At 36.9% G+C, this 17,040-nt stretch overlaps 1 protein-coding gene across 1 annotated transcript in view; it reads right to left on the reverse strand.

Moving 5' to 3' along the window:
• Positions 1-1,389: 1,389 nt before the first annotated feature.
• CYBRD1 (cytochrome b reductase 1) overlaps positions 1,390-17,040 on the reverse strand; it is a 30,417-nt gene continuing 14,766 nt past the window's right edge. Inside the window, exons 2-4 of the mRNA XM_072811275.1 lie at positions 14,319-14,527; positions 5,797-5,951; positions 1,390-5,274 (exon numbers count right to left, since the gene is read on the reverse strand). Coding sequence (XP_072667376.1) covers positions 4,983-5,274; positions 5,797-5,951; positions 14,319-14,527 — 656 coding nt within the window. The 3' untranslated portion in view covers positions 1,390-4,982. The remainder of the gene's footprint in view (positions 5,275-5,796; positions 5,952-14,318; positions 14,528-17,040) is intronic.

Genomic DNA, 17,040 nt, shown 5'->3' on the forward strand with positions numbered 1-17,040 from the left:
AGGGAATGGCAAGCTTTGGCCTATGGGATTAATATGGCCTACCACTGTTTTTGTAAATAAAGCTTTATTGGAACATAGTCATACTCATTCATTTACTATTGTCTGTGGCCTCTTTTGGCTACAATGGCAGAGTTGAGGAGTTGCCACAGAAACCATGTGGTCCACAAAACCTATTTGGATCTTTACAGGTAGTTTCCTAATCCCTGATCTAGATCTCTTCAGAGCCCCATTAACTTCTGTTCTCCCTGCCTTAATCTTGAGGTTTTCCCAATTCCACGTTCTTAGAAAGGAGAGAACCAAAATCTTCTGAAATTCTCATTCTTCAATCTGAAATAAAATGAAAGAGGACATTTTCATTTCATACCAGGCCACTTCACTATGCATTGGTCAGCTATGGAGGGGCTGCATACGGGTGATGTGTTATCTCCCACTCTCATCCAATTAGCTGTGGCCAAAGAAACACAGGTGATATGTAGTCAGTAAAAAGGAGCTGTGGTAGGGAGGGCTGGGCATGGCACACAATGTAATTGTCCATTACAACTGCAAATTAAATTAAATGAGCTAACAGATATAAAATTACATGTTAATGTACTTGAGTCATATATTTATAAATTACCAAAAGTACTTGCCAATTAAGATCAAGTTGAAATAAAATCCAATACCCCTGAAATCAAGAATATAAATTGATGACAAACGATGTTGTAACTAAAAATTCAATTCACAATATTATAGCTCTCTTGCATAACAGTATATATAATATTATGGTGTTATTACAGCTACACAATATAAAATACCATTAACATTTCTCAGGAGACAAAAAGGAAAAAAAGGAGAAAAAAACATTTCTCAGGAGACAAAAAGTAGGTGAAAAAAGGCTAAATGAGTAGTTAAATTAAGATTGAACGAGTATTGGCACTACTTAGTTAGGACTTCTCCTTTTTTCTTATTTGGAAAAAAAAAAAATCCAACAACTCACCCATAGTGAGTTATGTACTTTCTCAAGGATGAGTTACTGCAAACACAGAGTTTTGTAATAACTGGCTTTTTAAATATGCCCTCCTTCCACGCTGTTCCAACTTAAACTGAATCTGCTTTGGTTGCCTAAACCTATGGGTCCCTTCTGCACTAAAGGACGGCTCCAGTTCAGATCCGGCCCAGAGAATACCACGGCAGTTTTGAAACCATCCTCTCTCATCCTTCCAGCAATGGAAAAGGTATGGTAGTCAGAGTACACTTTATTAAAAAGAAAAAAAAAAAAAAACCCTGACTGTACTTCAATAAAACTTAAAAAATGTTCTTTCCACAAGCAAACAAGCAAAAAAACCACGGGACAGAAACTTTCAGAATAACCACACCTTGCAGCCCAGAGAAATGGTGAACACACACAAATAGCTTCCAAAATAACTTTTATTACTGTATAAAACCAGGTCAAGAAAAAAATAGATGCATATTTTTTCTACACAATTATAAAGTGTTTGGGCTACTTAATATTTTTCCCAAAGAAGGCAAGATCAACATATAGTAATCTTTTCCACTTAAAAGTTTTCAGGTATCAGAATAAAGAATAATAGTTTTCATTTTTCCATACTTTCCTATGTGCAGCTCTGAGACATAGCAGTTACAGTTTCCTGTCAGAGTTATCGAAGAAAGGACATAACAAGATAAAAATTCTATCATACTGCAATAAAATTAGCATAACACTTTACTTCTTTCTTTGAGCTTTTAGATTAGGCAGTTGTGGTCAACCGGGATGTCACCACAATTTTCAGCTCAGCAGGGAAAAGAGCCTAATTAAAAACAAGACATCCTCCTTATTTTGTCCTTTAGAAAACAGAAACCACTTGTCAGTATTACTTAAAAAGTCCAGTTGCCTTCTTTGTCATTTGATTGTTAAGGTCTGAGATGCTGTTTCTAACCAGCACAGATTAAATGAAACCACACAAAGAAAGGAAAGGAAAGTGTTCCAGAGGGTGAATTCAAGCCTGCCACTGAGAAGCACAGGAAGCTGTACACTTTCGAGAACGTTAATTCAAAAAGCATATTCATTTAAGTTTCTCAAGAAGCCCTTCCAGAGAAAAGGCTTTAGTGTTGATTTAGAAGAGTGTTAAAATAAAGCCCCCCCCCCCCCCGAAATTAGATTATGGGGTAAGCCAAGCCAGACTACCGCTGCTGATGATACAAGCTATAATTATTTGGGAAGATTTCAATCACTGTTTTGGAAATGATACCTAAAGCTTTCTTCTCCCTTTTTCTTTTTGTGGACTTTTTAATGAGATATTTTGGGGAGAGATGCCTTTATGTAGGAAATACCAGCTTTTGAAAGATAAAGGTACAATTACCATTAGAATAAAAAGCCCATTAAAAGAAGAGTCTCAGAAAGGTTTTCTAGATATATTTTACTATGCATTGTTTTCATAAAGGTTGAGAAAGAAGTTCTTATAATATCCACCAGATTGCTCTCACATTAGCCCACAAGAAATGGAAAATAAAGGGCTGAGATGATGAGTGCTCAAATACTTTGCAATGGAGTAGAATATTCTCATGCCAAATCCATAATTAACTTTTCACTAGTAACTTCTTCCATGGCCTTTGTAAAATGGAATGGCAGCTTTGATCATTGGTGCTGTCGCAGACCCGTTTCCCCCTAAAAAACTGGAATTTTGGGCACCTTTATGTAAAGAAATATCCATTTATCAAAAATATGTTTGTGTGTGACAATGCAATTACTCCTTCTACCTGACACCAAAATTGTAGCATGCTCTACCTATACTGAATTTAATTGTGCCTACTATGTGCCAGGCATTGAGCCAGGCACTAGGCATACTTATGACACCTTTATCAATTTTGGAAATAGAATTAAGAAGAGTGTCTTGGTGAGGGAATCTTTAATGGTTAGCTGTGAAGCTTAATGGATATGATGGAGTGAAGCTCATATTCAGTCTGAGGTAATTACCACTTAACTTAAAAAGAACTCCACTAAGCACCAAAAATGTTAAGAGTGTTTGGTGTAAACTGTAAGGTTTTTACCCACATTAAAAGGGTCCAGTTTAAAATTGCATAGAAACCAAAAAACCAAAACCAACAACAACCAAAAACAAACAAACCAATCCAAAAAGAAAAGCATCATTTCAGCATAGGCACTATTCTAGATATTTTTTAAAGATTTCTTTATTTTAGAGAGAGAGCACATGTGCATGCATATGAGTGGGGGGAGGGGCAGAGGGAGAAAGAATCTTCAAGCAGACTCCCTGTTGAGCACGGAGCCTGAGGCAGGGCTCAATCCCATGACCCAGGAGATAATGACCTAAGCCGAAACCAAGGGTCAGACACTCAACAGATTGAGCCACCCAGGCACCTCACTACTCTAAGTTTTAATTTAAGTCAGCCCAGAATCTAGACAGAGGTCTCCATGCACAAAAGATGTCACCTCTGAGTCTCAATTCCCTACTAAGAACCCAAAGCTCCAGATATCCCCTAAAACTCCACCAAAATCAGGAAGGACCTTAGCTGTTGTCACTGGGAAGAGCAGACCATGACGTGAGTCTCTTCTATCTCCAAACCTAAAGCTATTCAGCAACTAAGATGCTGTTGTTCTTCAACAGATGATGTTCTTCAGAACAAATATTGTAATTAATTAATCTTGAAGTTACAGATGTTCTTGCCCAAAGTTTTCTTCGTTACCAAGACATAGTTTTAAGATCAAAGGGGCATCAAGTTGGGCCATGGCATGTTGGCTGCGGCAGGGTGCCATCTCTATTTACAGGTGTGGGCGGGCCCCTTTCCTTGGTTATTTGCCTTTCCTTGGTTAATCTGCCTTGGAAAAAGCCAGAGGGTAAACTTTAACAACTCCACTGCACTCCAGCAATTGGGATTTATCGAGCGGTGAGTCCGAGTAGGTACAAACTAGTATATAATAGAAAAATGTAGCAGAGTGAAGTGGTTAGGGACGTGAACTGAGAAGTCAGACAGCCAAGAGACAAATCTCAGTTCTACCACTGATGAGCTATATGCCCTTGGGGGAAGTTACTGACCTTTCTCAGCTTCAGATCTCCCAGCTGTAAAATGAAGATAATAACAGTACCTAACCTGTAAAGTTTGAGGATTGAATGAGTTAATATTTATAAAGTGCTTAGAACAGTGTCTGGCATGTAGTAAGCGCCATGTAAGTACTTTCTAAAATAAAAACAGAAACTTGAGGAAAAGTGCTCTTTGAGGGTGTGAAGCAGTTTATGCTACGTAAGTTTTCAGGCATATTCCATTCTAATTGGGTTTAGAATCTGAGTTATAAAGGGCACCAAACCCCGCAGAAGCTTTGGGACAAAGCTGAGTTTCAGAAAAACTTCCAGGTGTGAAAAGAAAAGATCTCTTTAGCTATCTCTGGCTCAGTCACAGCTCCCAAATGCTCTAATAGAAATCCTGGTCTCCAAGGTGAATCTGAGACCAAACTAGTTGGGGAGAGAGCAGGAGACAGGCGCTGAGAGAAGGGAATCAGTTACTTTCCTAAATTTTTTTCTGTACTCCACTCATGTTATCTGTGTAGCATAAACCCTGCCCCAGATCTGATTCTAAAACGTTAGGACTGGATTCTCAGAATTAACAAGAAATGACTGCATGACAAGAGACCAGAGATGCTGACAACTAATGAAATTTACCGACCGAGAGACACATTTTTGTTTCTGCTTTTGGTTCGTTTGTTTGTTTTTTGAGAGACACATTTTGATCACCTGTTCTATGCAAGATCCTCAAGAAAGGTAACATAACCACAATTTATATCTTCTATTATGTACACTGATCATCTCCTTTCCAATTTAGGTAAGTTCATAGGCCTTAATCAATACCAACTCTTCAAAGGAATCCTACTTTATGAGTAAAATAAATATTGATTCTGCAGAGCTCAATCATCTTGGGGGCTAAACAGGAGAAGCTAAACTGTAGAGCTAGTTTTCAAAAGTGAAGTTACATGGCCGAATCTCTATAACATTTTACATGGTAGATCTCTGTCCAGCCTCATCAACAGAGAAGTTTCTTTTCTTTGCTGCTACTTCATTGTTTAATTTTGAATCTGATTGGTCGACATGGCTGAAGTTTATTGCTGAGCCTTCTGCTCCCTCTCGAGCGCCTCCATTTGGCTGAAAAAGGATAGGATTTGGTTCTTTAGGACGTTGCCATTGTGGTCTGGTGACTATCCAAAATATGAGCGCCCCAAATACCACATTCAGGAGGCCGAGGGTATTTGCGAAAACACCTTCTGGTGGGAACGAACTGTATCCAGAACTACAAAAAAGAGAAAGGGTGTTCAATTACAAATAGGGTGATACAACATGTCAAACAGTCTTGAATTTATCTGCTGAAAAAAAGCACACTGACACACCTTCTATGTAAATTCCCTTGAAGTTTGATATTAAGGAGAAACTAAGATATGCTAAAATAACTCAATTGAAATAGTGTAAAATTGTTAAAAATTAAAAGTCTGAAGATAATATAGCACTTAAAAATTGGGAAAAGGATGATACAAAAATGTAGGTGCATCATAATTACAATTAATATAAAAAACATGCACATCAGAAAGAGTAAAAGGGCATGTGTAACTTCAAAACTAGTTGTTTTATAGGAGTGGTATAATTTTTTTGGATTTTTTGATCCTTCTTCCAAGCATTATTAATGCTATATTACATGTTTAATGTAATATATTTTTAATATTAAAAATTTTGTTATGTTTAAATCACATCTTTCCAATGAATAAGAATTTAACATTTTATAGCTCAAATATAACATTAAGAAAACTATGCAACTTACACGCCAAAGATCAGTTTCTCAGTCACTCCCATAAGTACCGTTGCAATCACTGTTCCAAAGATGAGAAGCCCAGAATAAACATGCATGGGCATGACAAGTGCTCGGAGTGAAAGTGGAGCCCAAGGAAGCAGAAAGACGAGAACACCTAGAAGAAGCTGAACATCAACAAGAACAAAGGTTATCATTTGAGCTTTAACTACTTTTAAAATTATTATTATAAAAACAATTATGTGCAAAAGGAAAAGCCTTCCTATAGAACCAAGGGCATAAGATGAAAAGTTCATTTCTCTGCTCCAGTTCAACTACTCAAAGGCAACATCTATTACCACTTTCTCAAATATCCTTCCAGAAAACCCCATGCCTATACAAGCATGTGTGTGTCTGTGTGTGTACAAAAAGAGACTTTTTTAAAGTGTAAATGGCATCTTAACATACATACTTGTTCTGCACCTTTCTTTTTTCCCTTAATAGTATGTCTTAGAGATCTTTTCACGTTAACATATGTGCATCTGGTTTATTCTTTTTAATGGCCAAATTCTGGGAATTTACTCAGTTCTCTATGGATATTCCTGTTTCTAGTTGTTTTTCTTTTTAAGATTTTATTTACTTATTCATGAGAGACACACAGAGAGAGAAGCAGAGACATTGGCAGAAGGAGAAGCAGGCTCCCCGCAGGAATCCTGATGCAAGATTTGATCCCAGGACCCAGGGATCACGACTTGAGCCCAAGGTAGACAACCACTAAGCCACTCAGGGGCCCTTCCTGTTTCTGGGTTGTTTTTGTTTTTGTTTTTTTAATCATTAACAAAGCTACAGTGAACATTCTGGTACCTTCTTGTTTGTTTTTATCTATTTCCAAGTAGAAAAGGAAGTAAAGATTTTCAATTCACTAAAACCAAATACGATAGGACACATTTAGTCAGTTCAACCTAAAATGGTATGTGTCGAGAGGCTGACAATCTTGTTTAACGAGGAAATAATGAATTCTGCAGAGAGATTATCTCCAATTCCTTGACAATTAAATCCCTCGTGGGATGCTTCTCTGCAGAGGACAGCAAGGTTCCTATGTAAGTGATGTGTGGTGACACTTTCAATTTGTTTTGTTGTCCCACAGCCCATTAACTGTTCTCTTCTCCCTAAGAGAGTGAAGATAATTTAGTGACCACTACGCTACTGAATCTAAAGAGGCATTTTTTCAGGTACTTACCTTGGACCTACCACCCAAACAAAACAAGTATGAGCAGTAGGGAGAACAGGGAGAAACACAACATCATGGCTCAGCTTTCCTGACTAAGATAAAAGGACTTCTGGGGGACACCAGAAGAACGAAGGCAGAAAGGGTGTGAAACCCTAAAACACATTTAGAATAAATTTCTGGGACATGGTAAAGAATGGAAGTTAAAAAATGCATTTGATAGGCTGGTGTGCATATTTTATTGTCTACTCATTGCCACAAATGCCTGAGTGTATAAGAAATGGTACAGAGGGTCCCCCTTGGTGGTTCAGAATGTCATTAATTCTCCTTCAGTGACGTTTAGTGATTTCATTAGTATCAAAGGGCAAGCATCCCGATGTTCAGGTTGTGCTTTGTCCATGAAAAGGGGGCTCAGGTAAGTGGCCACCAAAGACTCAGCGTATATACACTCTGTGAGTAAAGTCATCACACTTTTTATGTGACTTGCTCATGGAAATACATATTTTCCATATTTTTGTTCTCTTGACTCTTCATTCCTAAGATTCGGTTTTCTCTTATTTCTTTCAGGATTCAAGGAAATCCTGTGTGCCTCTTGTAATCCTGTAGGGTTCAATGACCTAAACAGGTGGGTTGCCAGAAATTGGCTTACAGAACCCCACGTAATTTAACTCCCCTTATAATGCTATTTTCACTATTAAAAAATATATTTTTTTTTGGCAAAAGAAAATTAGTTTTAAAAGGAAAGGAAAAAATTACAGAATGCTTAACTTTGATTAAAAGTGTTCCAAATGATGCAAATTTATAACAACTTACAAAGATTTATAATTCATAATAATCATTCTTAATTTCCTTTTTACCATCTTAGCGTTACCATCTTACAAGCAGTATGGTAGCTTAAAACCTAGTGGACTGAAACAAAACAGCTTTGTCCTTTTAAGTCAGTGGTTCTTGAAGTGTTGTTCATAGAAGACCTGCATCAGAAACACTTGCACCTTTCTTTAAAGAGATCCCTTGGGACATATCCAAATCTCCTAAATCAGAACTTCTGCAAGTTGGGCCCAGGAATCTGCTTTTTAACGGAATGCCCAGGCAATTCTTAATACATGTTAAAGTTTGAAGGCCACTGCTTTTGATTCACCTGAATTGTTTCAGAGATATGGGTTAACCACAGTCTGGAAAACCCCCTAAAAGTGAAGGCAGTGGAATCTTCCATTACTTTCACTCTCAAACATGTATTAAGAGCCAACTATTGGCAAACAAAGTGCTCCAGTGTTTAGGAACCATCACCTACAGAAAGCTGTTCTTCACCACAATGGAGTTCTTAAGAGAGCTAAAGAAGAATAAAATTTCATTTAAAAATTATTATTTTGATATCAAAGTGAATATGTAGTATGATCCCAATTACATTAAAAATTTTTTTAAATGTATATTCATAGGCATAATATATGCCTGAAGGAAATGAAACAATATAATGATATGTCTGGATTATGGCATTATCAATGATGTTTGTTTTTTTCTTTATTTTTTCTGTATTTTATAAATTTGAAAATTAATGTGTATTTATATTACTTTTATAATTGGAAATAGACAATAAAAGTTTACTTTTAAAGTTCCTATAGTAAATACCTGGGCTTTCTCAGTTAATTACTAATTATTATCTGCTCATTTACAAATGTATTTTACTACTCCAGTTTTATCTCACTTTATGAAACAAATGAGTTTAAAAAAAATATATGTGTGAACTCTGAAACCTAAAAAAGCTTTTATTTGCAAACAACATTAATGAAACTAGGAAATATCTGCCTAGCTAGCTTTTGTATTAGGTATGATTTCCTTTTTCTTTTTTTAACCGTAAAGTTGGATTTAATGAGCAATCAAATGATTTACAGATTATTATATGGAGGTCCTCTCTGTTTTTCTGCTATTTTATATACTCACTCATTCCTGCACTTAAAGCATATATTGCTGGGCCCCATCCCTAGAGTTTCTGATTCAGTAGGTCTGGAATGGAACTTAAGAATCTATATTTCTAATTTCTCTGGCAATGCTAACGAAGCTGTTCTAGGGACCATACTTTGAGAAGCCCTGTCTTAGGCCATTTTCCAGATGTTATAAGCATGTTTCTTCCTGGGATTAAAACATCTCATCAGCAGCAACTAGAATATGTCCACAGTTGTTTATTAAGAGAGACAATACACAATTGAACACTACATTCCCCTGTCAATATCCTACATCTCCTTGCCGTACTGTCTTGCATCCCATGTCCCTGGCAACATCCCAGCACTGGCTCAGCCGTCTTCAGGACTATCTCTGGTCTACTAGGTACTACTAGAGTTAAATAACATCACTATAAATTCATGGTTATGATGTTTACAGTTAGGAACACTTCAACACTGCTCAACAATCTTTTTATTGTCCCACTTCTCAACTAGTCCTCTATGTTCCCTCTTCCTTAAACTACTCGCTGTCCTCTATGCCTTCTACTAGCAGATGATTTTATCACCACCTCATGGGGAAAACAGAGTCTCACTTTTCTGCTACCGAACCAAACAAACCAAAAAAAGCATCCCAAGCCAATAATTCCCTCCTTCCTTCAATTACAATAGAGTTGGTGTTCAATTTTCCAGCTGGGCTTTGCAACCTGCAGAGACATAGTTATAGATTCACCCCAACATTCACAATCTCCCTTTCTCTCCCATGCTTGTCTTGTGGAACAATGCATCCCCTACAGCCTAGCAAGGAATCTAAAATACAATACGTATTTAATTGTTGAATAAATCGATGGACTAATGAACAAAATTTCATTGACATAAAATGTATGTTCTCAATCATGAAGGTGTCTAGGATCTATAATAGAAATAAAATTTTAAATGCCATCTTCAGGTCACAAAGGAGCCTCCCACAAGACTTATACTTCTAATAACAATAGCTGATTCATGTCACTCCAGTATGCTAAGCCGTAGGCAAGCATTTCCATGCATTATTTGGCTTTGATTATGATGTTGTAAAGGATGTATCAAAAGCCTTGATTTGTAGGTGAGCAAACTAAGTTCAGAAAAGTTCAATAATCTGTCTTATGGTCACCAGCTACAATTGGAGGGACCTGATTCAAACTGAGGTCTCCCTGAGTGCAAATCCTGTGTTCTTAAACACTACTTGCTCTCTGGATCTGAGCAAGAAAGAAGTGAGAGGTTGGATTTCCTCCTGCTAACAAAAGTCATTAAGTTGTGAAATGACTTTTCTGAGAAGCCTAGTTAGCACACAAATAAAACAACTAAAGATAAGAACTTGAGTATCTCAAAGAGCAAAAGAGAGTCTTGAGACATTTAAAAATGTTTTTAATTCACTCAAGTTTAATATTAGAAAAATCTACTGACATAATTGACTATATTAACAGATTAAAGCAGACAAGCTTTTCTCTTAGGCAAACTGATCTCAAACAGCATGCTTCTGATCACCTGAAGGGCTTGTGAGCACATCCTGCCAGGCCCCTCACCCAGAGTTTCTGATTGAGCAGTTCTGAAGCAGAACCTGAGAATCTGGTTTGTTTTGACCTCAGTAGTGGGGAAGATCTCACAAACAAGTTACCAAAACGAAATAAAAAATAATAGCCTTAAAGGAAAAGATTCATTTGTTTCATTAAAATTGAGAATTCCATTTGTCAGTAAATACTAACAAAAGAGAAAATATAAGCTTCAAACCAGAAGACATATATAAGCAATACATATAAATGAAAAGGAATCTGATACAGAACTATAAATCTTCAAGGAAAAGGAAAAAAACCCTCATTTTTCGAATGGACAAAAGATACAAACAGAGATTTCTTAGAAGAGAAACAGGAATAACCAGTGAAATAAACATTAAAGCCACAAGAGGACATCATTTTTAAACCCACTAGTTTGGCAATAATTAAAAAGTTTGCAAAGGATGCATGTTATTCGCAAGTTAGCAAAGATATGCCTTATGGGAACTCTTATATGCTGCTGGCAGGTACACACTGGGATCAACCAAATTGGAAAACGATTTGGCATTTCTTGTTTAGGCTGAGTATATATTCCACTCGAGAATATACACCCAGAGTAACCTTTGCATTGAGGTCCAGGAAATGTGTTCATGAATGTTCAATATAGCATTGTTCATAACAGAAAACAACTGAAAATAGTCCAAATGTCTAAATAGCAGGAGAGTGGATAAGTAAATTCATAACATACTTGTATAATGGGTTACAAAAGTAAAAATGAGTACAGATAGAGGAATCAATATAGTTGAATCGGTAGAATGAAAAAAAGTTGCAACAGAATACGAATATCAAGAGAATATTTTTTAAATAGTAAAAAAGCAAAATTAGACATTTTGTTTGGGGATTCATGGCATGCAGTAAGATTATAAAGAAAAACAGGGAATGATGGAAAAACTTCCAGAGCATGGCTACCCCTAGACGTTGAGGTGAGTAGAGAGTATGGGATTGAGGTAGGAGGGGGTAGAGGTTCTGTTTTCTAAATTAGGTTGGATGGTGGAATCATAACAGTTAATTTTATCATGATTTGTAACTTCTAAATACATACAATAAAGCTTTTTAAATGGAGAACCCCAAAGAGCTTTTATTTATATGGTTTAAGTCTTTTGGTATTTATCATATTAGAAATTAAAACTGAAACCTCTAAAAATACTGATTCATTTAACAATGATAACAAATTTACTACATATTTACATAAATAACATGTCTTACAGAAAAATAACTCTATGGTCTGAAACAAAAAAACAGCAAGCCAGGTGGCATGTTTTTAAATCATTTTAATAGTGGATCATTGGATTCCTCTATTTGTCTCTGCATTCAGTCTTTTTTTTTCCGCTTTTAACTTTTTTAATTTTAATTTTTTAAGTATTTTACTTAAATTCCTTTTGCCAACATATAGTACAATAACCAGTGCTCAACCCATCAAGTGCCCTCCTTATGCCCGTCACCCAGTCCACATTCAGTTTTATAGGATATCACACATAATGCAGCCTCTGGAAAAGTCCCCTGAACCCTTGTAAGAAACTGAGACAAAGATAAATACCATCTTAGTATTATGAAAATTGCTCTGAAAAGAAAGACCACCTGAAAATCTTGGTTACCCCACACCTCACCCAGAGTTCCATGGATCAGACTTTGAAAACTATTCTAAGAGGATGCTTTGGAAGCAGAGAGAAGGAACATCTCAGAAAGAGGAAAAAAAAGAAAAGAAAAGATATGTCAGCAAAATTTGGGGGGAGATTGTCATAAAGACATTTCAGATTAATTTCCTCTTCAAAAGAGATATATAGGATCTTTGCTTTGTAGGGGAATCATTCTTGTGATTCTATTTTTGGGGCTGGAGAATTGGGCAGGGGGCAGGCAGCAGATCAGATGATCCAAGCTGGTCCAACCCAAGTGCCTTGGTCAAGAGAACACCTAAGGTACAAGCAGACCCAAATACATTTTTACTGAGTTTAATATATGGACTCAGGAAAGATGGGCCCTCTCCTTCCTGGGTAGGCTCAAGGATCTCAGGAACCACTTATCTCCTTCCTGGCAATGGGCTGAGGAAAGCAGAGGTCAGATATCCAGAGAATGCAACCCGAGAGAGTACAGTTTGGACCTCTGGTAGTTTGTTATTTTTTAAAATGCCCCAGAGGCTACATCTCACAAGTAGAAAAGAATTTGACACTTGAAATGCTTTATACTCCATAGGTAAACATGAGGAAGAAGGAAGACCTTTCAGCCTTTTCTGGTTGTAGCCTTTGTTCCTTGCCTCCCTCCTTCCTTTATTTACTGAAACCACCCGGACACTGGCTTCACTTGGCAGATAATTCCAGACATGGAAGCTAAGCCAACCCCCAACGATGCTAAGGTAAGAGGATCTGAACTTGCCAATCTCTCCTGCCCGCACTCTTCATACTCTGTGGTAGGATTGGTTCTGAGTTGTTCTTGGGTGGAGGCACAAACTCCTCACAGACTTGGTGCATGGTCCGCACACAGTTAAACTCTGGGACTGAAGTGCAGGCTGTCATGGCCTTGGAAGCGAGCAGCAAGGGAGCAGCTGCTGCTGCTCCAGGGAAGTGGGACTTCCTGTTCTCCACCCACAAGTGGCAGCTCCAAGATCCTCCACCTGAATTCGTCTTGATTCAAAAAGAGACACTGCTTCCTCTTCTTACTTTTAACTTAAGAAACCTGACAGATTTTTTTTTAGTTTCTTCCAAATGGATAACCAATTATGATAGTAATATTTACTAAATAAGCATTCTTTCCCTACTAAATTGAAATACCATAGTGTCATAGGAAAAGTTCTCATACGTACTTGGACAGTTTCTGTCCTTTCTGTTCTTTCCATGACTATATTTTTTCACTTTCATGTTAATAACTTGTTTTGAATAAGGCAGGTCTCCCTTTGCTTCTTTTTCAAAATTTTTTTTGATTATCCTTGGATATTTGCTCTGCAAGTTTAAGACTCCCATTGGGCTTAAACTCAGAATTATATTAAACATAAATATGGTTGAAGAGTGAAAGATACTTTATATTAATTTTTCTCTATTATTAACATGGTATCTAATTATACCATGTTTTCTCAAAAAGATTTCATAGTATTTTACATATTCTATATATTTTATATCCTCATTGTTCAGTTTATTCCTAGGTATAATTTATATATCCATATTATAAATGAATTCTACTTATTTAAGTAGTTGTTTCTAGTTTAAGCAAAAGTTATTGAATTATGAATGGCTATCATAGCCAGCCACTTTTCCAAATGCTCTTATTACCCAGGTCATCTCTTGGGTTACCAGGCATACATTACATGATCTGCAAACTGAAAAAAGGTCACAAATTCTCTATTACTTTTACAGTTTTTTAAAAATTATTTTGTAGCTAAAATCTCTAAAAGAAGGTTGAATGACAAAGGTGGCAAGCACTAATGTCTTTTTAACTTAATAAAAATGTCTTCAGTGGGCAGCCCAGGTGGCTCAGCAGTTTAGCACCGCCTTCAGCCCAGGATGTGATCCTAGAGACCTGGGATCGAGTCCCACGTTGGGCTCCCTGCACGGAGCCTGCTTCTCCCTCTGCCTGTGTCTCTGCCTCTCTCTCTCTCTCTCTCTGTGTGTCTCTCATGAATAAATAAAATCTTTAAATAAATAATTCTGTGGTTCTGGTGGCCCCTCAAGCAAGAATACTTACAATGGAAACAAATGGCCTAGTTGGGGGAACGAGAAGATGATTTCCAAGAAATATGAATATGCAGAAAACATCTAAGGTATCAGAGCTGGTTGACTTTTTATATTATGTTTATAAAGACCCTGAGACACTGACCTGTAAGATGTAGAGTATGACAACCGTCAGTCCAACCCAGCTGTGTAGACTGTACATGTTGGGGATATTCCCGGCATTGTGGTAATCAAAAACAGACACCAGAGAGATAATTACGAGAATGGCAGCAACGGTGTGTAACCCCGCATGGATGGATTTCATCAGGAGCTTGCTGCATTTCCAGGTCCATGGCAGTCTGTACACGATGATGGCTAGAAAGGGAGGAAAGGGGACAGAACGTGGTGTTGTTATTTTTAATCAACACCAGTCGAACACTTCAATGCACTGAACACCCCTCCTTCCATAAACCCTTTTTACTTGGCTTCTGCTTCTCCCCTTTTCCCTGCCTCTCATGAGTTCCTTCTTGGGCTCTTTGGCCCTTATCTTCTTTACTCCCAATTTATGAACAACCCTGGTGGCTCTCAGGCTCAGATCTAAGACTTTTTCTCTGTGGGTGACCTCCCTCACTCTTTTACTGAGATGTTACCCACATGGCAGGGACTCCAAAATTCATATCTCCAGCCCAGAACTTTTTTCTGAACTCCAGACCCACATAACTCAACAGCTTCAGGATGTCTCTATATAGATGCCTCCATATATCCCAGACTCAACAAATCCAAAACTAAATTGTTAATCTTATGATCTGTTTTTTTCATAGAAGTGTGTCTTAGTTTGACAAGAAAAGACTAAGGAATAGAAAAATACGCACAAAGATTTAAATAGACAAAAGAGTCTACCCAAGTATTTTACAAAAAAATTATATCCAAAAATAGAGACAAACATAAGCAAAATATCAACCTCATTAGTCAACAGAGAAATGCAAATTAAAATCAAATGAGTATATGTCTATCATATATCTGAATGGCTAAACATGAAAAATGCCAAGTACTGGAGAGGATGTAAAGCAGGCAGAGAGGTCTCATGTTCTACTGACAGGAGTTTAAATGACAACAAACACTCTGGAAAACCAGCAGTAATTATTCAAGCTAAACTTATATGATCCAGCAATTCTCCTGGGTATATGCTCCAGAGGAATATGTACACGTTTACCAAAAGACATGCACTAGATTATTATTAGCAGCACCATTTGTCGTGGCCAAAAACTAGACACTCCCCAAATTACCATCATTAATAGAATGAATAAATAAATTGTCATATATTCACACCATGGAATAATACACAACAAAGAGAATGAATGACCTATAACTACAACTTCATTCAACAATATGGATCAACCCATAATGTCGATGCCAAGAAATGAGACATAAACAAGTATATACTGTATGGATTCAATTTATGTGAAAGCTAAAAATAGGCAAAATTCATCTCTGCAATAAGAAAAGTCAAGATAGTAGTTCCCCTTGTGAGGAGGGGTATAGTAACTGGAAAGGAACATACAAGGTTTTTCTATCTTCTTGCTAATATTCTGTTTCTCAATCTGGGTGCTGGTTACATAGGTATTTACTGAGGGAAGATTCATCAAGCTATATATTATATATATACATTTTTGCATGTAGATTAGACTTCAACAAAAACATTTTTGAAAGCCTGTTTTTTTTTAAGTGTCCTGGTTTAAGCAATCATATAATCACCTTAGCCAGCATGCAATTAATTTTTGTTCTGAAGACAATATCCTGTCTTTGCCCACCCTTATTCCCAACCCTCCAGTACAGGCAAAATTTAGAGATCTGAAAATGTATGGCAGATTGAAAAAGTTTGAAGAATATTTCCTTGGAAGATGGATTCCATTGTATCAGCAGTGTATCCTGTATATTGTTTAGTCCCAGCAAGAAAAAAAAAAAAAAAAAGAGCACATTCCCACTAAAGACATTTATAATTTGAATATGTAGAACTTCACAGGATCACAAAAACATATGAGACTATCTAATCCATCTCAGGCAGAAACACATATACACCTACAAAGACAGATGTGAATTCAGCCTCTTTAAAGCTTTCAGCACAGGATGTCAATCTTCCTGTTCTTTGGTTCCATTCCACAACACTTGACAGTCCTCACCATTAAGACAGTATTCTTTTCATCTAATCCAAAATCTGAAGGATTGCTACTTACTAATTTTAGAGCATATATGGATAGCTCATAAATGTTGATTGGCTACGTTTCCTTGAGGACATGGAGACTTTTAGGATAATCATTTCTATATTCAATCTTTTCAAGCTATTTAGTGCAACCAGGTAGACAAGTTGACCCTTATACAAAGTTATACCACTCAACCCTTGAGCAAAGTTAGGAGTGTCAGTGACCCCCACACAATTGAAAATTGCATATAACTTTTGACTCCCCCAAAACTTAACTACTAATAGCCTACTGGCTACTGGAAACTTTACCTATAACATAAAGTTGATTAACACATATTTTGCATATTATATTATATATTGTATTCTTAGAATGAAATAAGCTAGAGAAAAGAAAATAGTTTTTTTTTTTTAAGATTTTATTTCTTTATTCATGAGAGTCACACAGAGAGAGAGAGGCAGAGACACAGGCAGAGGGAGAAGCAGACTCCCTGTGGGGAGCCCGATATGGGACTCAATCCCAGGACTCTGGGACCACAACCCGAGCCAAAGGCAGATGCTCAATCACTGAGCCACCCAGGCATCCTGAGAAAAGAAAATGTTAAGAAAGTCATAAGGAAAATACATTTACAGTGCTGTAGAGCATTTTTTTTTTTTTTTTTTTGTATGTAGAGCATGTTTATCGAAAAAA

This window comes from Canis lupus, chromosome 34, assembly GCF_048164855.1.
Source record: "Canis lupus baileyi chromosome 34, mCanLup2.hap1, whole genome shotgun sequence".
Classification (NCBI taxonomy): domain Eukaryota; kingdom Metazoa; phylum Chordata; class Mammalia; order Carnivora; family Canidae; genus Canis; species Canis lupus.